Source organism: Podarcis tiliguerta (genome assembly GCF_965153285.1).
Source record: "Podarcis tiliguerta genome assembly, chromosome: 6".
Classification (NCBI taxonomy): Eukaryota; Metazoa; Chordata; class Lepidosauria; order Squamata; family Lacertidae; genus Podarcis; species Podarcis tiliguerta.
The window spans coordinates 31,261,276-31,286,501 of NC_139539.1; the positions used below are offsets into that span (position 1 = coordinate 31,261,276).

Consider the following 25,226-nt stretch of genomic DNA (forward strand, 5'->3'; position numbering starts at 1 on the left):
ACAGCAAAACTAAAGCTAGCTAACGCTTTTTTAGCTACTGAACCCTCCTCAGAGAAAGTAATTTAAAAGTCTTGAGGCCTGCTTGGGAGGGGGGTGACTACACAGGTTTTTGGGTAACCTAACCTGTCCTCTTCAATTACAAGTCTTCAAACAACCCTGCTAGTGATGTTAATTGCTTATAATAATCTTTCAAATATAGTATGAATTTACTCCAGTCCTTTTGGAATACTTGATCTTGCTGGTTTTGGATTTTTCCTGTCAGCTTTGCCAGTTCTGCAAAGTCCATCATCTTCATCTGCCACTCTTCTTTCGTTGCTACTTCTTGTTGTCTCCATTTTTGGGCTAAGAAGAATTCTTGCTGCAGTTGTTGCATACATAAACAATCTTTTATCTTCCCTTGATATCTCTTCACCCACTAAACCCAATAAAAAGGCTTCTGGTTTTTAAACAAAAGTATTTTTAAACATTTTCTTTAACTCATTATATATCATTTCCCAGAAAGCATTTACTTCTTTACAAGTCCACCACATGTGGTAAAAGATACCTTCCTTTTCTTTACATTTCCATCACTCATTAGTTCTTGTCCTATACATTTTGGCAAGTTGAGCTGGTGTTAAATACCATCTATACATCATTTTCGTAACATTTTCTTTAAGTGCGCTGCATGCAGTAAAATTAATACCTTCCTTCCATTACCTTTCCCATGATTCTAATTGAATATTATATCCAAAATCTTTAGCCCAGGCATAGGCAACCTTCGGCCCTCCAGATGTTTTGAACTACAATTCCCACCATCCCTGACCACTGGTCCTGTTAGCTAGGGATCATGGGAGTTGTAGGCCAAAACATCTGGAGGGCCAAAGGTTGCCTATGCCTGCTTTAGCCCAATGTATCACAACTCCTCCCCAATATTTTATTCAAGTTGGCACCCCTGGGCCCAAACCGCTTTCAGCTCCATCACGTGGCGCAGCTGGACGTAGCCAGCAGAAAGGGTGGTGTCATTCAAAGACCTCCGGAATGGAATAGGGGCTAAATTGTGCCAGTGCAATTTATGCTGCCGTAATTGGCGCAGAATTCCTACAGTTAGGATTGCTCTGTTGCAAGATGACTCCTGTAGGAGTCTGCTGTGAAATACTGGGTGCCACAGTTGGGAAGGTGAGCCCTTGTTTATGGGCTCACCTTCAAGTTTTGCACTAGTTCCGCATCAGTGTGTGTTCCTACCTCTTGGACATTTTATGGGCCAGGAAAGCTTCTGGTCTTACTACGAGGTTAAGAAACAAAGGAGCTTCCTAGCTTCTCAACCTTCCTATGGTTTACATTGCCACTCTGTTTCGCAACATGTACAAACCAAGCCTGGGGGTGGGTGCATGAGAAGATGCTTGGCTCAAAGTATATCCATCTCAACAATGTTTTTGCACTGTTCTTACTTGCTTTTTGAATCTTGTTACAATGTGGATTATTTTAACAGCAGTGTTACTTTGGTTGAAACAATTTTGTATATAATTCTGGATTGGGGGATGTGTGGGTGATGTTTCTGGTGATTTGCCTGAACGTCAATGTTTTTTTTAATTCCCTACTACTCTAACAGTACCTTGCTAGCAAAATCCCACCCCGCTAAAATCATTGGAGTACAACCAAAACTCACCAATTCATGCTGTCTAAATCTCCAAAAGGACACCAATTTATGCTCCATCCTTAACCCAAATTCATTCCATTAACTTTCCAGGTCAAGAATTAAATTCTTGACTTCTATTCTCCCCCTCCCCAATCAATTTAATACATTTAACTTCCTCTTCCCTCTAAAATTTATTTAATAAATCTCTTCTTCCAAAATTCATTTCCTTGCCTTCAAGCTTATTTGACAGCAGTCCAACTGGCCCTCCCTACCCAACACCATTTGTTCTCCATTACAAAGACTACAAATCACAACACACAATTTGCTCACCAGTGCTTATTGTTAAGTGCTAAAGTGCTGCTGCTGGCTGCAACTGCTTGTCCCCACTCTGATGTATTCAGCAGAACTCTGGACAGATTGCTGAAGGTCCACACTTTGGCTGCTGACAGCATCGCAGGCAGCTACTCAGTAGTGCTGTGCTTATTTTTATCTTATTTTGTGTGCGTGCATGCAAAAGAATAGAAACAGTACCAAAAAGCAACAACAACAGATGTAGATGGTGCAAAGAAAATATTTGGACTGTTTCATTTATTGAACGCAGTAAGTATCACTGTTAATAGTGCTGCCAGAAATTAAGGCAAAGCATTCTTTACAACATGGAACTATAAAGAGCTAAAAGGGAGCCATTTTGGGGGTGTATTTAGAAAATTACAGAGATGAAAATTACCCATATTATACCCAAGGGTTCTTGGGGAAACCTGGGGAAACCCCCCCCCCAACCAGCACCACTGAATTTGCCACCAATAAATGTTGGGGGTTCTATGGGCCACCAAAATTATCTTGGCAGGCCACATACTGCCCATGAACTAGCCATTTCTGCTTTAAGTGCTAGCTATATATTTTTAAATAAAAGTTGAAATTCTCATTTTACCCAGAATAAGTATCTGGGCTTTTGTAGTATGATTAAGGAACTGTAGAATTCATTGTTTTGGATGATTTTGCCCACAGGCTTAGTAAGTGAATGAGTATAGGTTTGGTGGAAGCTTGGTAAGGTTGGTTCACCTGGATGACTCCAGAAGCTCCTTCTGCAACAAAGGACCTTGCCCTCTGATAACTGAGCTGAATACATTTCTTTCAGGCCATGGTGAGATGATACTAAGGAACCATAGTGGGGAGGGTTTTGGTTCTTCTCAAGTCTGATGCTCCCAAGTATGTACCTGGGGACCTAGGTGTATGTGTGCCACACAGGTGACTCTTAAGCATGGAGAGATGCTATTGAGTGGCAGAGGAGAAAGTGGAGCTGCTCAAAACCTACTTTGCCTCTGCTTTTGCTTTGCCCAAAAAGAAAACAGTGCCCAACAACCTGGTGATGATAGAATAAATTATTCATATAGGGAGCTGCAGCCCAAGAGGCGATAAGAGAAGACCTAGCTACTGTAAATGAATTCATATCTCCAGGGCCTGATGAACTGCTCCCAGGGATACTAAAGGAACTTGCAGATGCAATTTTAGAGGCTCCGTCTATATTCTTTGAGAATTCTTTGGGGTTCCTGTGTGCTGAAGGCAGGCAAATGTCCCCATCTTCCAAAAAGAAAAAAAAGAAAAGAAAAGAAAAAGAAGGGGACGACGACGACCAAGCAACTACCAACTGGTTATCTTGACGTTGATACCAGGAAAGGTCCTAGAACAGAGAATTAAACAGTCTGCAAGCACTTAGAAAATGATGCGTAGATCGCAGTAGGTCTAAATTCTGCACTGGGGGGGGGGGGGCATCATTCTCCCGCCCTCCGCGGCTCTCTTCTCTCGCATCCCTAGCAAAACGTGGGGCTCGAAAAGCCCTCCGGTTTCCAACCTCTCGCCATCGATTTCCAGCCTTTCGCTCCTTTCCCTCTCCGATCTCGCCCCCCGCCACCAGCGGCGCCAAGGAGACGCACCGAGGGGAAGCACCGCGGAGCAGCCTCCGCGTCTGGCTCCCCGAGGCCGGTCGTCGTGCTCGCTAGTGGACTGGGGTGGGGTGAGGATCTCCGCCCTTCCCGGGTGAAGAGGAGGAGGAGGAGGCGTCGCCCACCGCCCCCCCCCCGGATCCGGTTTCTCGGCTCCCGCCCTCTCCCGCAGCGTCGCCCTGGGGCGCGCCGAGCTGGTCTGAGCCGTCGGGAGCTGCCGCGATGGGAGCCTGGGGCCTGGCGGCGATGGTGCTCTGCAGTCTGGCTGCTGCAACCTCCGGTGAGGCGGTGGAGGCGAGAGAAGCGAGGGGAAGGGAAGGCAAGGGGGGCCTGGGCGAGGTGGGGAGGGGGGCAGGAGGGTGGGCCGCCCCAAGGCTACACGCTGCCCCGCCCGAGGTGCCTTTCTCCTCCTCCCGCCCCAGGAGAACAACAGGGGCGCTGGGGGGCGCGCCTGCTTCGGGCCCGACCTGTGGAGCCAACAGCCCAGCCTTGTCCTGGCGCCCCTTGGAAATATGGGTCACGGGTCTAGGCGCGCCTCTGCTGGGAGGAGGAAAGGCTGGGGGGGGGGGGAGATCTGTTTCTTCCCCGGAATTCGAACCCGGGGTAAGTTGTTCCCCAGATTGTTTTTTTCAACTTGAGAAGCCACGCCTCTGAGCATGTGCAAAATGCCCCGGGGCCCCTCACACAGCTCCCATTAGTTGGGAAGAAGCGGATCCTCGCGTGGTGGCTCTGCCTGTGGGCCCTTTGCTGCTGCTTGCTTGTGAATTGAGGGCTGCCCCCACCCCATATATTTCTCAAGGTTTTCTGCCTTGGGAGTTACGTCTTATATTGAAGCTAACCAGAGGTGTGTATGGATTATTCATGGTGTGGCGAGAAAGTGGATCGAGAGAAGTTTCCTAACCCCTCTCTGAGTATAGGAAGCTGGGTGGTGGGAGATTCAGGACAGAGAGGAAGCGCTTTTTGAAAGTGCAGGTAGTTAAAACTGGAATTGGTTACACACAACATTTCTCAACCTGTGGGTCCCCAGATGCTGTTGAACTACAAGTCCCATCACCCCTAGCTAGCAAGGCCAGATTTGTTCCTATGGAGGCAGACACCCTATGGAGAGTATCACGCCCAAACTGGTGATACGCTCCATATGGATTGCCTAGAAACAAACCCAACGGGAATCTACTAAGTCTTCTTAGAGTTTTGGCTTAAAACTATGTATTCCCTCAATTAGTAATTTTCATTATTATTATTATTTTTTAAAAATGAGGATCTTAAACCACTTTTAGATATATTAAGAAGCTACATTATACCAAGCCAGAACATTGGTCCATCTTGCCCAGTATCATCCACACTGTGGATCTCCAGGACTTCAAATATTCCCAGGCCTACCTGGAGATGTCTGGGATTGAACCAGGCAGCAAATGCTCTACCACTGAATTACAACCCTTTTTTTTATTATTAAGTGGTATATAATCTTCCCAAGTAAACAAGTAGAATTCATGGATTGGTTTTAGGAGCCAGAAAAGAGTCAAATATAAGAAACTTGCCGTACTAAACACTGAAAATTTCTGAGTGTGCTCCATTGAAGTGAATGGGAGCTGTGCAAGAATATGAGTATTTATCTCAGTGGCGTTTGTGCAGGGAAAAACTTTCAATGGTATTTGCACTTTGTAGGTATTGTGATCACTGCCACCAATCCATGCATTCTGTTGCTGCATCTTGGGCACCTCTTGGAAGCCACTGAAAAGGCACACACCAACGCCTACCTGCTGAACCCTTTTTCCATTTCCTGCCACGTCCCCATAGAGTTCTTTGTGGGTAATTTTTGTCTGTGGCTAAGGAAGGATGTTGAACCTGTAATTAGAGGGGACCAAGAGAATTAAATGTCTTATTCAGTGTGAGTTTCAAAAATAGCTATGCCTTTTTTTTAATAGAAATGTGGATTTGTGCATTGACTTGAGTGCATGCAGTAACTTATCCCTGGCAACTGAACATGCTGCTGTCTGATTCTCTCAGTAATTCCTTTTTATTTCCCCAAAAAGCGGGGTTATCTGACTATACTACAGAAAGAGCCAGAGTGTAATTGCTAAAGCTCTTTTAATTGACTATTCAGATTGTTGCTTTGCAGTTTGAGGTTTGCAGAGCTGATTCAAATACTCAGGAAAAAAATTATGACACAGGAAACAGCCATATACTGAGTCAGACCACTGGTTCATCTGGCTCAGTGTTGTCTACACTGACTGGCAGCAACTCTCCTAGTTTCAGACTTGGGGGGGGGGGGCTCTCAGCCCTACTTGGAGATGCTAGAGATTGAACCTGGAGCCTTCTGCTTGCAAATCAGACTCTGAACTGCTGAGCTGTGGCCCTTCCCAGTGCTACTTACCACATAAGAATATACCACTTCAGAATGTAGAAGTGGAGGACCACATATTTTAATACACTCCCACCCTGAAAGCTTATGAAAAGCTAACATGTTAGATGTTTGGAAGAACTGGGAGTGAAACATACTAAGCGTACTTTTGTACGCTTGAAACGCTGAGCATTTTCACATTAGGCATCTCTGTGACCATATGAAGCTGCCTTATTCAGAGCATTGGGCCATCAACCCCAACCAGGGGTGCCAACTTGAATAAAATATTGTGGGGGCCCAGGTAAGGTAAAGGTTAAGGGACCCCTGACCGGATGACTCTGGGGTTGTGGTGCTCATCTCACTTTATTGGCCAAGGGAGCCGGCGTACAGCTTCCGGGTCATGTGGCCAGCATGACTAAGCCGCTTCTGGCGAACCAGAGCAGCGCACGGAAATGCCGTTTACCTTCCTGCTGGAGCGGTACCTATTTATCTACTTGCACTTTGACGTGCTTTCGAACTGCTAGGTTGGCAGGAGCAGGGACTGAGCAACGGGAGCTCACCCCGTCGCGGGGATTCGAACCGCCGACCTTCTGATCGGCAAGTCCTAGGCTTTTGATCACATGATGCCATGCAGACACACTATTTGAATGGGAATGCCCATCAACTTTGCAGGGACTTGGCCCCCTAAAATATTTTATTGTGGGGGCCGAAGCCCCCATGACCCCTAGGAATTGGCTCCTATGACCCCAATACTGTCTATTCTGACTGGCTGCAGCTCTCCGCTGTATTAAGGCAGAAGTATTTCTCCTTAACTGGAGGTGCCAGGGGCTGATGAGGCTTTCTATGTACCAGTTGTGTGCTCTGTCACTGAACTAAGGCCCCTCCAATAATTTGCTTGTAGTTGCTTTTCCTTAAATCTAAAGCAAATGGGAAGCCTGTATTGGCAGGAATGCACTTGTTGTTTCTTTTACACATTTTATCCTATGGTAACAACTATTGCTATATGGAACAAGAAGTACTAGAGAGCCTCAAATATATTTCTGCATGTTTTATGAAAACAGTATCTGTATGGAATCTATAAACTCTGTCTCTCTTGTGGGGTGCCATTTCCAAAATAGTGCTGATAACTACGATGGGCCTGTGATTAACGAAGTAAATGCCAGCAATGATATTTACAAGAGAGAGATACAGAATTGATTCCTCAATCCTGAAAAATAGTCTCTCCTCACAGTGTTGTCCCAGACTGCTGTCTCAGATTAATTTAATATAGATTACTTATCCCTTAACATGCCCATTAGAGTTATTACTTGTTTATTACATTTACGGTATATCCCAACTCTCCTCCAGGGAATTAAGAGTGCCATACATGGTTCTCCCCCACCCCATTTCGACCTCACAACAACTCTGGCCCAGGGCCCCCCAGTGAGCCTCATAAATGGAGATTTGAACCCTGATCTCCTGGGTCCTAGTCCAAACCACTGGACTCAGTGGTCTAAACCACTGAGTCTCTTGGGCTTGCCAATCGGAAGATCAGCGGTTTGAATCCGTGCGACGGGGTGAGCTCCTGTTGCTCTGTCCCAGCTTCGACCAACCTAGCAGTTGGAAGGCACACTAGTGCAAGTAGATAAATAGGTACCTCTGTGGCAGAAAGGTAAACGACTTTTCCGTGCGCTCTGGTTTCCGTCACTGTGTTCCTTTGCGCCAGTAGCGGTTTAGTCACACTAGCCACATGACCTGGAAAGCTGTCTGTGGACAAACGCTGGCTCCCTTGGCCTGAAGCGAGATGAGCACTGCACCCCACAGTTGCCTTTGACTGGACTTAACCATCCAGGGGTCCTTTACCTTTTTTTTTTTTACTGTCCAACCACCAAACTGACTTACTAGTAAGTCACAATTTTACTGCTGATTTCAGACACTGACTTCTACCCAGCTTCTTTATTTACTGCCATAACAGTTCCTAGAGACAGAAGAAAACTTATTTTTCTTGCACCCCAATGTTTATTAGTCCTGTTTTCCTACTGAGGAGCAGAAAAACCCTTTATTCTTGAAGCTACAGTGCTTATTGGGCAGAAAAACCTCTCCAGTGCTTTGGCAGATGGAGTGTTAGGGGCTCTCTATGTAACAGTCTGTTATGTTTGGTCTGTGGCAGTAGTTTTGTTCAGTAGAGGAGTAATCTAAGATCTTTCGCATGTCATATGACTCTGCCTTAGATCTAGATATAGGGTGGAATTCAATGGAGGTATTGCATGCATGGAATGAGCACTGCTCATGCAGTGGGATTTCCCTCCTTTCCTATCCCCTCTGCCCCATATATCTTCTCTGGAGGGTTGGGGGGGGGGGGAATCCCAGAACAGATTTAGGGGGGGGGGTGCAGGGGGAAATGTCCCACTGTGTAAGTAAACCTTGTTTCCTTTATTAGTGCTACACTGAATTGAGTTCCACCCACAGTCTCTGCCCCACACTTGAGATTAAAAAAAGTTTTCAAAGCAGTTTTCAATTTGCGACAATTAAAAACACATACAGAAGTTATGCTGCTATTCCCAACACAAAATACAGCTGCAAAGAGGTGGGGTTTTTAATTAAAAAAAAAATCAAGGAAAGGTTCTGGCAAGAGCAAGTCAGTGTGGTAGGAGAAATTGTGAGCCACAAATCTAAGTAACTGAGGCTCAAACTACGCATAATGCTGGCAGACCAATCAGTTTAAAACCAGGGGCTCTCCTCATTGCACAAAAAGGGGGGGGGGTGAAAACCTAATTTATAGAGCAAAAAGAGTGTTCAGGTGGGGGTGTAGGCCAGACAGGAAGGAGAGCCTATGATCCTCCAGTTGTTGTTGGACTCCAACTCCCATCAACTCCAACCATAGTTGGCTGTCAGGAATGATGGGAATTGTAGTCCAGCAACATCTGGAGGGTTGATCTCTGGATCAGTGATAGCCTCTTCCTTTAAAAATCAAATCAACCATGGAAAGCTGTGATCAAGAGTAGAAGAGTCTCTTTAACCATGGCCATTTTACTGTTCAAAATTACTATCTTGACTCCTTTTTCATCTGTGATACCTATATTTCTTTCCTTTCTTGGGTAGAAAAGCAGCTTGGACAGCAGGGGCTTAAAGGTAAAGGTATCCCTGACCATTAGGTCCAGTCGTGGCCGACTCTGGGGTTGCGGAGCTCATTTCGCTTTATTGGCCAAGGGAGCCGGCGTACAGCTTCCAGGTCATGTGGCCAGCATGACTAAGCCGCTTCTGGCGAACCACAGAAACGCCATTTAATTTCCTGCCGGAGTGGTACCTATTTATCTACTTTGACGTGCTTTCAAACTGCTAGGTTGGCAGGAGCTGGGACCGAGAAACGGGAGCTCATCCCGTCGTGGGGATTCGAACCGCCAACCTTCTGATCGGCAAGTCCTAGGCTCTGCGGTTTAACCCACAGCGCCACCTGCGTCCCTTACAGGGGCTTACTTACTGATAAAAAGGCCAGAGGAGGAAGCAGCCCCCCCTAGAGGAGAAACACATCACCCCTATCACCAGCACACAAAAGCAGGAGCCTTAAGTGGGCTCAGTGTAATCTTTCATTAGAACTGTATTTTTTCTAAAGCAAACATTCTTCTTCTATTCACTATCCCACAGATTTCAAAAGTAGCTGTTCCATCTTTTCCTTGCTAAATAACTATTTGAGAATACTGCATATAAGTTATAGATTTGAGATCCCGCCCTGTCAGATACATTTAAAAGCTGGTTAAAGAACTCAGCCTCTGGAATTATATGTACAGTGCAGTGCCACTTGTGTGGGCTTCCTGTTTAATAACAAAAATTACTTTTATTAAAATATTTTCTTGGATAACAAAAGTACACAATGTACAGCATATCTGTTTGCAATTCATAGAGTCCTTTCTACAGATTGGTTGTCTGGCTTTTCTGTTTCTTTTTGTTTTCATAACCGTTTATTTCCCCCCTCATTATCTGTAGTAACACCCAAAAAATAATAGAATTGAAAGAGAAGGAAGAATCAGAACGAAAACTTGGAATTCTTGAGAAACAGATGCTTTGTGTTGTCCAAAACTATCTGGAAGATAAGAGACTTCTAGTCATTAAATGATGCCCATGTTCTTGCAGCTGAGCTGCTCCTTGTCACCTTCTTAGAGGATCAAGGATGTACTCACTTGCTGTTGGCGTGGGCGGGGGGAGGAGAGAGGGAGTTGGTGGCTTCAGAGCTAAATGCTTTAATTGAGGATAATCAGATGAAGATGTATATCAGACAAATATTAATCAAAGGAAGACAAGATAATCCCATGGCGGAGACAGTAGGGGAAATGAATCTACTTACGGTAACAAGAGTGGATTCTTTTGTGGCTAGCTAAATGTGAAAGGCTGAATGAAAAATTGCCGGGGGGGGGGGGGAGCTGGGAGAATGAAGTCTGGGAACCCTTAAAGGGAGGGAAATCCTGACAGCAAGGGAGGAAAAATAAAGCATGGGGGGAGGCATGGAAGAAGGCAGATATCTGTTGGCAGAGCACAAAACTTTTCATCTGTGTTGTGGTTCAAGTCCCACATCGGGCAAGAGATCCCTGCATTGCTGGGAGTTGGACTAGATGACCCTTGTGATTCCTCCCCACTCTACCAGTCTATGCTTCTAAGGGGGAGACTGAGCAGAAATATGACATTTGAGATCATGGCTCATGGCAGAGCCTTGTAAGAGGTCAAGTGCTGAATTGCCTTAAGAAGGTTGCCACTGTCATGAGTTTGGTTGAATTTATCTTCTTTTTTTCTTTTAATATTTTTTATTAGTAATTTCAACATAACAAAAAACATATCATCCTTAAATCCCCCCTATTTTTCCCTCCACCTCCCCGAAACATAACCCCTTCCCCTCCCCCCTCCAGACTTCCTTCAGCTCCCCTCTCTGGTTTATCAACATATGTTATTTTCTGCATGTTACAAGGTTGAATTTATCTATCCATCCATCGGCCAATCATATAATGATTGCCAGCGTCCCTTGCTCATTACCTCAGTACAGTGGTACCTCGGGTTACAAACACTTGGGGTTACAAACTCCACTAACCCGGATGTAGTACCTTGGGTTGCGAACTTTGCCCCAGGATGAGAACGGAAATCGTGGTGCAGCGGCAACGGGAAGCCCCATTAGCAAAAGCGCACCTCAGGTTAAGAACGGTTTCAGGTTAAGAACAGACCTCTGGAATGAATTAAGTTCGTAACTCAAGGTACCACTGCATTAGGTTTAATGTGAATTTCTTGCATGCAATTGTGCATCTTGGTGGTGCTGTCCATGGTACCACCTGTGGTACCATTTTAATGACCAGGTACAGTACTGTGAAGTATTGCTTCAGAGCCAACATGGGGCAACTTCCATATTGAGATTCCTACTCCCGCCCCCACATTCTGTGCACTTGTGATCTGCAAGCTGTAGAAGCAGATTTTTTTTATCAAGTTGATTGGATTTGTCTTAGTCTTTGGGTGGTTGGTGAAGACCTTTTTAATCTGAAAAACTTCTGAGTGGATCTGGCTAGGTGCTTCTGTTAAAAATGTCCATACCTACACTTATCTTTCTATAGACATTTGTTTCTGTCTTGGATCTGTGTTGCTTATGACCCCGATAATACTAGGAGGGTGGTTTTTCCTTTTTTCCAGTTTTGTATAAGGAAGAGATGTTTTTACTGCACTAAAGGAGTTGATGCCAGAAACGTTAATTATTCAAGCTCTGTTGCAAGAGTGCTTTTTCCATGCTTGGCAATATCTCTGCACAAAATACTAAAGAGTGATTAAACTCAGTAAATCGACTATCTAGCCAAAAACAAGTCTGTTGTAAAAGCGTCTCTAAGATCATATTGAAATAGACAGGGAGGTATATGATTCAGATTTCTGGTTGGAAGACACTGAAGAAATTCCTTTCCGATGTCCAAATCTTCCTACAGATGGATAGCTTACATGTTAGAAGGCTACGCTTGTATTAGCTTGCTCTTCTACCTCTCCATCCTGTCACCGCAGAACTATTCCTACTGCATGCCTCAAACCCTATAGAAGAAGTAATAGGAGAGTGTTAATGGTGGCTATGCACACCTCTTTTCTGGGCTTCCAGTGCCAGGGGAAAGAGTGATGCTGTGGTCTGCAGAGAGAGAAAGAAAGGGAGGTGCAGCTGTTCCTCCTACAAAAACCCCACAAAACTTATATATTGCCTATCCTGGCTGCTAGTCTTGGCTCAATGAGTGAGCACAGCAAATATGGGCCCTTAATGAGATTGTTTTCCCTGAGACCCAGTATATTTCCATTTCTTTTTTGGGGGGACCAGGTGGCTATGACCTTTAGGTGTCTGTCAGCCCTGTAGTTCTGTGGTCTCATGGCTGTTTTTCAACTTTCTTAACCCACAAAGCCATGCAACTTCTAGCTAATGTTTCTCAGTCAGTCTGTATTGTGGGTGGGACAGTGGGGACTGTCAGAGAAAGGGCCTTTTCAGCAATGGCATCCCAATTGTGAAACACCTTCGAATCTCGCGTGGCATCTAGGTCATGATTGTCCATTTTGTTTTATTTCCCCCCAGACATTTTGAGATTATTTAAAGATTTTTTGTATTTTTAATTCTGTAGTTTTCATATGTGTTTTGCTGCACCTGGTTTTATGTAATTGTTTAATTTTGTAGTGCAGGTTTATTTCTGTTTAATATTTAGGGTTCTGGTTTTTTTAAATGATTTTAACATTGTTGACCGAGAAGGTAGTGCTAATTGGGTGCCTTAGGGTGAAGGGCAGGTAATAAAATAACAACAATGACAACAACAACAACAGTAGTAATAGAAATGCAAAATATGTTTGTAAATAATAAACTCAGTTTCCATGGACTGGGGGACACTGAGCACACTCAAGATAAAGGGAAGTCACTGTATTTATTAAAATGTATACATATTTTATTGATTCATTACAAAGAGAAAAATGCAAACATAACAAAAAGGAAGAAAACAAAGAATAAAAAATGCAAACCATAAAGCATCACAGCCTGGCAAGACAGAAGTACAAAGACAGAAGTCACTGTATGGGAATTGTATTTATTGAGTAATCATCAGATCATTACTTTTGAGATTTGCCTTAATCTTGTATTTACTGCCAGAGATTACAAACACATTTCTAGATTCTGTGGCATGGTGAGAATACACCTTCTCTGTAAGGGAATTGCTTGCATGGTGGGGAGGGGCTGCTTTTAGAAGTGCAGATATTGAATGGACTAACATTTGTCAAAAAATATAATGCTGGTGTTTTGGACAAGGGCTGGTTCAGAGCTCCACTTGGGCATGAATCTCAATGTGTGATGTTGTATCTTAACCTGTCTCACAGGATTGTTGTGAGAATATAGTGGCGGTGGTAAGAATCATGCACATCATTTAGAGCTACTTGGCGAAAGGACAAAATATTATAAGTAAATAAAATAGCTTGTGTACGACAGATGGTTATGACAGTTTCTTCAGAAGTTCAGCATAGTTTGAAAACAAAATGTATTAAAATAACTTATGGTTTAAGAGCAGGTCATTATGATGGCATTGAAATAAGCTTGAATTGGATGGATTTGCCAATTTGCTCCATCATTGCCCCAAAGTACTAGATAGTTTCCTCACTGCTAAAATACAAGCAGACCCTGCGTGCTCTATGCACCTAGTGCATCGATACAGCTTCCTAAAAGATTTGAGAGCTTATGGCAGTTGCTATGGCCAAAGGTCACAGGCAGAATGACAGGAGGGTGGGATTCCTGAGTAAGGAGCTGGACTTGGCTGGATAAGGCGGGTTTCATGAATCAAAGCTGCGCTGTGTGTATAGAGCAGGGCATGCACCATTTCCATCCATTCCAAGGCGGCTGATCATGTTCCATATGTGGAGATTACATTTGGAAGAGAAGGGGACTTGGAGCGTGAGTATGAATTCCCAAAACATGATACCCTAGGTGGCAATATAAAACCACGGCAGCTGCCCAGTCTACATGTCTCAAAGAGCGGAGGAGTTTCAGTTTCCTGTTCCCCTGCTGCCCTGACTCACGGCCAGGTCTGATGTAATATGATCTATGTGAGCCTGATTTTTCTCGCCTGCGACAGGCTTTATATATGCATGCTCATCTACATTTCCAAGAAGGAAGGACATGCATGTGACTTCAGCACCTGCCCCCTCGTCTATTTATTTTAAAAGCAGAATGGCTACATGTGCACCATGTTGTCTGGACAACAGGAAAAGTTGTTTCGTCCTACATTTTGTTCAACTGCAGATAAGGAGTGACAATGAGTTAATACAGCCCATGAAAAGAATAAAAGAAGAGCCTGCTGGATCAGGCCAAAGCTCCATCTAGTCTACAGTACTCTTCTCCCTCACTTGCAATGCTCAGCAACTGGTATGCCAAAGCACACTCCTTCTGATATCCATAATGGCTAGCGAGCATTGCCATAGGCTTGCCTGCATGAATTTGCCTTATCTCCTTTTAAAACCATCCAAACTGGTGGCCATCACAACACCTTTCAACAGTGTGCCCTTTAACTATGTGCTGTGTCTGTCCTTCCAACATTGGGCTTTATTGGATGGTCCCAGTGATCTGTTACTCCTCTTGCTCAGGACATGTATCTACATAGGGAGATAGGAGGCTGCCTGGTTAATTGTTTCTGCTTCCGAGGGAAAAGGAGAAGGGAATTGAAGTAGGATTTGAAAAAGTGAAGAGGGCGAACGTGTGCCAAAAGCTTCTTGCATATCCCCATTGGGAGATGTTTACTCTAGAACAGGCATGTCCAACTCCCAAGAGACTGTGATCCTACTCCCAGTATAAAAAAACTGGCAGTGATCTACTAAAGGTGGCAACTAAATGGGGGGAGATTTGCCAAGGGTTGTTCACCTTTTTTTGGGGGGGGGTGGAGAGGCCAAAGGTGTTTCTCAGTGATCACTTCCTATCGTCCCGCAATCTACCTGGAGCACCCTGGTGATCTACCGGTAGATCACAATCTACAGGTTGGACATCCCTGCTCTAGAACAACAAACGTGTTACCTGGAGGCCAGGAGCTCATTGCACTGAGCACCCACAATGTCTGTCCAGCAGGCAGACGGTCATACTTCTGACATTCTGTACAATACACTGAGTAGGCCTGGCATCCTTGCTTCATCTCTGATATTATGGTTTGTTATGCTCATTTGTTTTGGAGCTTGGGATTTGTTACAGAGAGAATAGCAGGCTGGAGAGAATAGCCTGCCCTGGTCTCCTTGCACACCTTCCTACATCACTTGTCACTTTAAAGTTTTACCACTGGGCCCAAGATCCTTCATCAGATGGGGCTCCCCTCCAGTGTGAAATAAAGACTATTACCTTTACCTGGTTTACAAAGGAGAGGAGTTCATGTGAGGTTTAGCACATTTATTGCAAAGGACACTACTGGCATTAGGACTCTTGATCACTTGATAGGTGATACAGTGTTGCTTTGATTGGATTAGAAACTGGATGAAGATTAAGCATTAGCTATTTTAGGAGTCCCAGCCGATTTATAGAGGGGGTCAATACTCCCTTGTCCATTTAAATAGAGGGCTTCAGCGGAAACTTTCAAGTGCATTTTATCTTGGCCTGCTATATCTTTACTAGCTCCCTTCAGATGAAATGGAAGTTTTTGGTTAAAGTCCCCTTGATAGTAGCTATTACGTTGCACACCACTTCTATTTATGGGAATTCTTTAGCCACAGAGAATTCGAAAGTGTTGCTGTCTCACTTAGTGTGACCCAACTGTTCTTACTTTGATAGGGAATTTACTGTGAAATAGCCTGCTTTAGTCACTTTTTTTTTATGAAGGCATCTGCACAGTGAAAAAAACATCCCTCTCATGTTCTGTCAGGGGCGCAGGTGGCGCTGTGCGTTAAACCACAGAGCCTAGGACTTGCCGATCAGAAGGTTGGCAGTTCGAATCCCTGCGACGGGGTGAGCTCCCGTTGCTTGGTCCCTGCTCTTGCCAACCTAGCAGTTCGAAAGCACGTCAAAGTGCAAGTAGATAAATAGGTACCACTCCGGCAGGAAGGTAAATGGCGTTTCTGTGCGCTGCTCTGGTTCGCCAGAAGCGGCTTAGTCATGCTGGCCACATGACCCGGAAGCTGTCTGTGGGCAAACGCCGGCTCCCTTGGCCAATAAAGCAAGATGAGCGCCACAACCCCAGAGTCGGCCACAACTGGACCTAATGGTCAGGGGTCCCTTTACCTTTACATGTTCTGTCTGTTCAGCTTCTGGTTTGTTTCCCTCCCAGCAGTCCTAAAATCCAACTTTTAAAAGCTCTATAGAATAGTTGCATAATTTCCCCACGTGTAGATGTCCTGCTGGGTGGCTATTTTGGCCAATTATGGTCTGCATAGATTGCCCTAGTCATTTTCTTCTCTGTCAGCTGTTCCACCTCTCTAGGAATAAACACTATCACATTAACCCCTCAATTTCTATGCTGGAGAGGCAATCATGATTAGCAGTGCAGTGAATGGGGAGTATTTAACCCTTCCCTCACACATAGTGGCCCCAACGAAAATGGCCCCACTCCAACATTTGGACTCTGGAAAAGCGGAGTGTCCCCTTGGCTGAAGAGTGTTAGAAGTTCGGAAACAGATTTGCTGTTCTGCTTCGTGCATCAGCATTTTGGTTGCTGCTAAATTGTCCACCACTGGAAGCAATAGCAGAGAAAGAACAGAGAATTGTGATATGGAATTGTGATACAACTTTTCCATTTGTATGCATTCATGCAGGAAATTTATACTGCATTTAGAGGAAGAACTGCAGTATATCCTGATATCCTGGTCCTTGTAAAAGTGGATCTTGAGCAGGGAATCTAGATTACAAAGACTGCATCTTGTATTTTTGGATTACATTTTAGCGCACTCCTTAGGCTGTATTCCAGTGGTGAAAAAAAAAAAGATTTTTTTTTGTGGTACCAATTCTAGCAGTGATAAAGTTGTGCTGTTATATGGCATCACAGCCATTTATTTTAAGCATGTGGGTAGGGAAGCAGACAGGCTGCAGTTGACAAGTGGTGAGGGAAATGTACTCTGCACATGCTCAGAGGCAGGTAAAGACTAACGAATGACTTATTCAATCTCCCCACAGTCTCAGCCGATGAGGACTGCAAGTGGTACATGGACCGAAATGGCTCATGGCATCCCGGCTTCGACTGCCACTTTCCCTCCTTCTGCTGCGGTGACTGCTATCAGCGTTACTGCTGCATTGACCTCAGGAAACTCCTCACTGAACGGCAACAAAAGCACTGCATAGCATTTGGGTAAGAACAGGCAAGATGTGTGCCAAGAAAGGGAGGGGCTGGGAGAAAGAGAGAGAGAGGAAGAAAGGGTCAAGGTTGTGCTTCAATACTTGAAAAGGCTAGACCAGATGGAGCTGAGGAGGAAAGAAGTGAGCAGACTTCTTATTATCCCTCACTCCTTTTTGTTCCTGATATGCAGCCATGGAGGGGTTGCAAATTTGATCAGATCATAATAGTGGCTGTGTGGGGGCAGTGGGATAATTTCCTCTGAGTGGTTTTTATACTCAAAATTCCTGCTGTGCAGCTGGGAATGGCTTTCACCATGGAGATGGACCCTAAGGGATGTTGGAAAATTTTGACAAAACAGAAACGGGAGTGGGATTTGCCAATGTTCATTTATTTGCCCCATGTCCAAAATAGACATCCATCCAGTGAACATGATTCTTATTTACTGCTGCTGCTGCTTTCCATCCTCAAACGATACACAGTTAATTACATTCCTCCCCCTATTTGCATTGCATCTCTTTGCATTGAAATGATCGGGGTGGAGTAATGCATTGACAAGGTAATGGCATAATTTACTTAATTAATTACATAAATGATGTAAGTTACATAAATTCGCTACAATGGACAGCGAGATGAATAACATTGTTTTTGGCAGAAGGTGAGCTGCAGCAGAATGGAAACAGTTCTGCATGCTGGGAATACAGGGCAGAACGAAAAACACTTCCTTTTCAAATCCCTACTGCAGACATGTGTATGTATACACACACTGTGATCCACACACCTCACTGATTTGAGCATAAAGTACAGAGCTCATACCTCAGTTAGAAATCATGGATATTATAGGTAAGATCAATCCCTAGTGAAGGTGAACCTCATGGGATCTCCTACTCCAGGGTTGGAAAACCTCAAGCCCAAGGGCTGAATGTGGCCCTCCAGGCCTCTTTGTCTGGCCCTCAGGTCTGCTCCATGTCCTCCTTAAGTACTTCTGCCTAGCTGGAACATATCCTTGAATTCTGATATTACCTCTGGATTGCCTGGCTAGAAGATGGAGAGCTGTGTGAGCAACTTCTGACATTTGTGCGGCTGGAGTGCAGCCTACTATACAAAGGTTGCTCCACCCATTTTTAGCCTCTGGCCCCACCCACTTTTGTCTCTGCCTCTGTCCATCAATGGCATGTGCCCTGCTCCCTCCAAAGGGTGCCCAGGAAGGACCACATCCTTTTGACTCTAAAATGTTCTCCACTCCTGCCATAGTTTCTATAGTCTCTCTACACACATACGGTATATTAAAATTGTCTGCCTCAAAGGTTGTTGGATCCAGTAGGTTTCCATTCTGCCCTCATCAGTTTCCAGTTAGCTTATCAAGGTTTCCTGTTGATGCCCTGGTGAGTTAACTATTTATTCCATTTAACCCACAATCAGGGTAGCTAAAAACTAGAAGTGGAAGCATTTGGCCACACATTCAATGCGGGCTAATTCATGAAACTGTTATTCTTAATCATGTAATTATAGGTATGGGGTAGAGGGAGGGCTTTTTTTTTACGTACAGCTAAAAGTAATCTGTCACCTAGCTCATCTATATTGACAACACAATTTCCTCCTGTTATTATTAAGAAAAACCCATTTGTTTCTACCTCAATCAAGTCTACTTCTGGAATCTCCGGTGTCTGGTTTGGTATCAGATGCTATTGTATGCACAGCTCATTTATCACCTCTGTCTGTATCTTATAGCCCCAAAACCATTGCTGGCATCGCTTCAGCTGTGATTCTCTTTGTGGCTATTGTTGCCACAATTGTCTGCTGCTTCCTGTGCTCCTGCTGCTACTTGTACCAGCGACGGCATCACCTTCAGACACCCTATCAAGGTAGGAGAAGTCCTGGTGATGTGGGATTAGAGATGATATGAATCTCCATGATCTGCAAATTCTTGTGCAGATACTGTTTATATGCTTTTGTGGAAGTGTTCTCGTAAGCTGCAGGTCTGAGAATATCAATGTTTTAGAATTTTTATTTTTCTTAAGGCAGCAATTGGATTTGCAAGGTCATGCAAAACAAAAACAAATCAAATTTTCTTTGGTTTTAAACCTGTTCTGGATAACAAGATATATTCATGTCTCATAATGCAGCATATAACACGAAGAGAGGGCTTCAGCTGGGGATCAGCCCATAAAATGCATTCATATTTGCAGTGGGACTTCTGCAGTTCAGATGTGCTTTCCAATGGGGAATCTTTCCTGTGGCATTTGCCTAGCTACTGTGGAAGACAGAGAGTGTTAGAGTAAATGGAACTTTGGTCAGATCCATCAAGGCAGACCTTACAGAACATTTGGCTTAGGCCTTGATGTTCTCTGTCTTGGAGATGTTAATCTATCTATAGCATACTGTATTTGTTGCCCAGTTAAATATGCTATGTTGCCTCTTCTGCAAGGATATTTATCAAGACAACTGACCTGCAAGAGTAGACCTACACATTCGTAGACTGGGGCACTTAGCTGTGCTTTTCTTTGCATGTGTGGACTGTTAAAGCATGCTTGTTGTTTAGTCATTTAGTCGTGTCCGACCCTTCATGACCCCATGGACCAGAGCATGCCAGGCACTCCTGTCTTCCACTGCCTCCTGCAGTTTGGTCAGACTCATGTTGGTAGCTTCGAGAACACTGTCCAACCATCTCGTCCTCTGTCGTCCCCTTCTCCTTGTGCCCTCAATCTTTCTGAACACCAGGGTCTTTTCCTGAAAAGCTTATGTGAAAGCATAAACAACAGCAAATGAAGCTATGGGGATTAAATGGGACAGCTTTTGTCCCCCAAAACAAATAACTCCAAAATGTGTGTAAAATGATGAACATCCTACATTCATGTTTACACCGATATGGCCTGAGCCGGCAAGTGACTGACCAGGAAAGCTCAATGAAAACATTGGCTCAGTATGCCACTTTAATAATAATAATAATAATAATAATAATAATAATAATAATAATAAATTTAATGTTAGGAAAGCTTAGGAAAGGGTTTGAAAACAAGTCTGCTGATATCGTAATGCTTTAATACAACTCCATGGTGAGACCACACTAAGAATACTGTGCACAGTTCTGATCTGTGCACTTAAGTAACAATACAGGACATCTCAAAAAGTTGCAGGACCAGACTCCCAAAAGACCAGAGGCTAGAACACCTCCCCTCAGAGGAAAAGTTACAATTTCTGGGGCTGTTTAGTTTAGGGGGCGGGGGGAAAGCAAGTTAGGGGAGGCATGGAGGTGAATCTGTGGCTCTTCACATGTTGGAATCCTATCGACACTAACCAGCAAGCCAAATGTGAAGGGTTGAAGGGAGCTGCAGTCCAGCCACATCTAGAGCACTGCAGGTTTTCCTTGCCTGACTTGTAGACTCATCAGCCCATCATATGCTCACAGTCTGTTTCCTTTGTCCCAGGTCAAGAGATTCCACTTTCTGGCTACCCTGCCCAGCCTCCAGGGCCTTACCCTATGGATCCCAAAGCTGGGCCAGCACCATATCATCCTGGCTATACACCAGTTGTTTCCTATCCTCCCTCAGCACCAGCTGCACAGTATCCTCTATATCCACCTGGGCCACCATACTACAACCCTGCAGGTAAGAAAGGAGGGGGGAATTAGACTTGAAGACAAGTGGGCCTTAGTTAAAGCTTTGTCTTATCCTCTCCTTCTGTATAGAGAACCTGCCTTAGGAATTGAAGTGTTATATTTCATTCAGCCACCAAATGGGGAAAGAAGGGGGCTGGTGTTGGGAACCTTCAGGTTTTCTTAGACATAAACTCCCATCTCCCCCAGCTACCATGGACAATACTTAGGGATCACGGGAATTGTGGTCCAGAAACTTCTGCAGGTTTCTGAGATTAGCCACCCTGTTCTAGACCAACATCTCCAGAACAGAGGTTACTACCGGGAAGTGGAAGATGGTTCAACAGGGCGAATGGTGAACTCTTCTACCAACATTGGCCAGCCTCTGCCTGCCTTCTTAACTTACATTCATTCGGGGGTGGCACTGTCTCCTCCCAAGTATCAGGGTTGCTATTGACTCTTACATCTGTAGAGTAGGCTGCTTTTCAGCCATTGCCAACTCAGCAGGGAGGAGGATGGGGAGGTGGGAAACTCAAATTAGTTGGCTCTACAGTAGTACCTTGGTTTTTGAACAGCTTAGTTCTCGAATGTTTTGGCTCCCAAACGCCGCAAAAGAATCTGAATGTCCGATGGGGCTTCCGCAGCTTCTGATTGGCTTCAGGAGCTTTCTGCAGCCAATCAGAGGCCACTCTTTGGTTTCCGAACATTTTGGAAGTCAAACGGACTTCTGAAACGGATTCCATTCAACTTCCAAGGTACGACTGTACTTGGCTCTGGCTCCATGTGTTGTTGGCCTCTCTGCCTTCTGTCTTACCAGTCCCAATGGGCGCACTAGCCATCACTGCTACCTGGGTGGTTTAACGATAAATTCCTCTTCACAGAGAGCTCTGGGAATTGTAGCTCTGGAGGCAGAATCTGGGTCTTCTCATAACTCTCAGCACACTTCAGCTCCCAGTATTCTTTAGGGGAAGCCATGCCTCTTTAAAATGGTATCATAGTGCTTTAAATCTGTGGTGTGAATGTGGCCCGAGAGCTTCTTCTGGTTGTTCCTGACATGTGTGGGGGGGATAACACCTCCCTTATCCTTGTGCACTGTGCAATATGCATCTGCTGAATGATGACTTTCACATCCACCCCTCCCTCTGAGGCTAGTCTCACTTTAACCTTCAGTGCCTCTGGCCACATCCTGATTGCCCCTCTCTTTCTGCTGCAGCTCCCCCACCCTACATCCCACCACAGCCGTCACAGCCCAGCACCTGAGGAGGACCTTGCAGAGACTATCCAAAGGAGCCCATTCTCTCTGGGTCTGCCGTTTCCACAGAACCTATATTGGGTTTCCCGCTGCACTGAAACTCCAGCCCAAGCTTCAGCAGTTGCCAATGTCCCTACTAGTTACCTTTTGCTCTGCATGGTAGGAGGCATCATGACTCTCTACGTCTTTGCCTGCGCACCCGCCACCCCCAATTCTTGCAATTCCTGCCTGTGTCACTGTGGGGAAGCCGATAGTCCTCCTTGCTTTCCACCTGGGCTCAGGAAAGAGCATGTGTTAAGACCGCCACAAATGCCACATGTGTCACTTGACTGTTCCATCGACTGTGCAGCTGAGCCTCTTCGATGGGAAAGGAAGAGGTGTCTCAAGGCGGCAACGAAGAGCAAAGTGCAATGGTCTGTATCTCACAGAAGGACTTCGGTCCACCCTGTTCCCTGACAAAGCACAAGGGTTAAGCCTGCTGTTCATGGCCCCAGGTTGAAGTTTTGTCTCTTAAGGAAGTTCTGAAACTTTGGAAAGGGGGGTGGGAGGATACCCAAATACCCCAGGAGTCTGCTATCATATGTGGCTGTTATACACCATTAAACTTACTCACCCAGTGTCCCTCCTTTTTTACAAACAGCTAAGCTGGGTACTTGTCCAGCATCCCTTACCCAAACCCTTTCCACTTCAGCTTTGTCTGTGGCCTTTGAGGGGTGGGTGGAGGTTAGAGCATCTACTTTAAATGAGGTTCTTTGCAGCATAGCCATTATTTTACATTTCCCCCAGGAAGTTATTGGTGCTCCCTGCAGCTTTGCCCGTATTCTGGCTGCATGGCTCTTTGTCTTGGCTGAGCAGCTCACCAATCTGCTCCTGCAGGCTTAAACCAGCCCTTCCTCTCAAACGAGAGCAACCTTCGGTCTGTGGAGATGAGGATGCAAGGTCCAGGGTGATGTCCCTCTCCGGATGCATTGATGCCAACTTTTGGAGTGGAGAGTGTTGGAAGCTGACTCTTAAATTTTAATTCTCTGGAGTAGAATCATGGCACAGGGAGCAAGGCAAGAGTGTGGAACAAAGGCACAATATACCAGTCAGGGTACAAAAGCGGCCATTGTGTGCAAAAAGGAAAATGTTGATGTCACAGCAGTGAAGCAGTTCCCCTTGAGCTCATGGCTCTTAGGGACGGATGAGGCCAATGGGCCCATTGTCAAGAGGGAAAATGCACCATGCATGCGACCTTTACTGCAAGACCACAGCACAACTTTGCATGGTGTGTTGCTGCCTTATGGAGCTGGGCTACCAAAAACGTTGTCTGGGAGTACATCTCAGGAGAGAGCTCAGACCTCTGTCTCTAGGGTGGAGAACCTCGCAAATATTTATCTGAAGTATGGGACAGTATAGAAATAGCTTAAATAAATAACCTGCCCCCCCCCCCGCACTGCTGGACTCCCATCAACACCAGCTAACATGGCTAATAGGCAGGGATGATGGAAGCAGTAGCCTAGCAACATCTAGAACAGCTTGCCCCCACCTTGGGTCCCCAAATGTTGCTGGACTACAACTCCCATCAGCCCAAGCCAATGGTCAGGGATGATGGGAATTGTAGTCCAACCAGCTGGGAATCCAAAGTTGGGAAAGGATGATCTGGAGGACCCCAGGTTCCCCACCCCTACCCTAGGTCAAGCCTTGTTCCCACCGTGTGGGGGGTATGGCCCTGCTATTTTCCGGGAGCTCACGTTATAGTCAGAATGACGTGTTGGCATCACAAAATGTTGGCTAAAATGTGGATTAAACTTGTAAATACCGATAAAGCAACTGTTTTACGTGTGTGTTCTTCCTCTCTGTGAGGCATACAGGATGGTACATAAACCTGAAGCTGGTTCTGGGAGAACAACAACACTTAAGAGCGCTTTCCTCACTTTTGGAAGGATTAAGAGCTTGATATGGGGAAAATACGAATATGTTGGAGAAAGGAAGGAAAGTGAGTCAGTGTGATTCTGCACTGAGGTGTGCACTCACAGGCCACTCTGACAATCAGAGTAATAATGTTTACAAACAGCTGCAAAGGTAAGCTTCTCCCACTTCTAAAGTGTAAATTCTCAAGCAAGCTGGGGGGGGGGGGGGATATAGGCCAAAGTAGCCCAGCCGGTATAAAATAGCTAACTAAAGCCTGGTTGCCATGGTAACACAGGCTTGAATTTGGAACAGTGCTCTTGGTGTACAAAAATATCCCTACAGTGTTTCCCTGAACTGCAGCCCCATGTTTTAAATACAGCACAGTTTGAGAAACCTGTAGACCTTCGGATGTTACTGGACTGCAACTCATCCGTCCCCCCAGTTGGGCTGATGGGCGTTGACAGTCCAGCAATAGGTGAAGGCACTCATGTTCCCCATCACGGAGGTACAGTGGTACCTTGGGTTACAGATGCTTCAGGTTACAGACACTTCAGGTTACAGAAATAATACCCAGAAATAGTACCTCAGGTTAAGAACTTTGCTTCAGGATGAGATCAGAAATCGCGCGGCAGCAGCGGTAGCAGGAGGCCCCATTAGCTAAAGTGGTACCTCAGGTTAAGAACAGTTTCAGGTTAAGAACAGACCTCCAGAACGAATTAAGTTCTTAACTCGAGGTACCACTGTACAGGTTTCCTCTCCTCCTTGACCCTCAGAGCTCTCTCTCTCTCTCTCTCTCTCCCTCTCTCCCTCTCTCCCTCCCTGAAGCATTCCTTCCCTAATGGGCACACATTTTCCCCATGTAACTGACTTCATTTGCAAATGCAACCACTTAACAGACGTTTTAATTTTGGACCTAATTTTGTCATGAGAAATCTTTCTTCTGCCTCTGAATGGCTTCCTACCCAGCCATAGGAATCTAACTGGATCTCTGTATTCCTGCCACTGCCACTTCAGCCTGAGGCTATAAGCTTAAAAGTACTGTATGTATGCTAGAGCATTGCCATCTAGATCAACAATCAATAATTCTGTTGGGAGTGGCCACTGTTCTTGCCCCCAGGGCAACCACAAGTGGACTCCACAACAAGTTTTAGGTCTTGATGATTTTCAGCAGGGCAAAGTAAGCCCCTTTGCTGATAACTGTGATAGGCAGAGGGGGGGAAAGAGCAGTGTGGAAGGGCAGTTGGAGCAATAAGACCAAGTAAGTAAAATGGAGGTAGAAAAATCAGGGTTGTTTCCCCCTTAGAAAAAAGGACTCTGGGTTTTCAGTGGAGACAGAAG

The 25,226-nt window shown here is 45.2% G+C and overlaps 1 protein-coding gene across 1 annotated transcript; it reads left to right on the plus strand.

Annotated features, from left to right (window-relative positions):
* Positions 1–3,530: 3,530 nt before the first annotated feature.
* On the plus strand, positions 3,531–23,803 carry SHISA4 (shisa family member 4). The gene is made up of 5 exons (XM_083444141.1): positions 3,531–3,838; positions 16,992–17,163; positions 18,880–19,013; positions 20,577–20,756; positions 21,957–23,803. Exons 1-5 carry the CDS (start codon positions 3,781–3,783, stop codon positions 22,001–22,003), a joined length of 591 nt encoding a protein of 196 aa, XP_083300267.1. The 5' UTR covers positions 3,531–3,780; the 3' UTR covers positions 22,004–23,803.
* Positions 23,804–25,226: the final 1,423 nt, after the last annotated feature.

Bases quoted from the DNA above. Each gene is read 5' to 3' on its own strand.
- SHISA4 (XM_083444141.1), top strand. From the start codon at position 3,781: ATGGGAGCCTGGGGCCTGGCGGCGATGGTGCTCTGCAGTCTGGCTGCT. The intron at 17,164-18,879 runs GTAAGAACAGGC...TGTATCTTATAG, and splicing joins AAGCACTGCATAGCATTTGG to CCCCAAAACCATTGCTGGCA. The intron at 19,014-20,576 runs GTAGGAGAAGTC...CCTTTGTCCCAG, and splicing joins CCTTCAGACACCCTATCAAG to GTCAAGAGATTCCACTTTCT.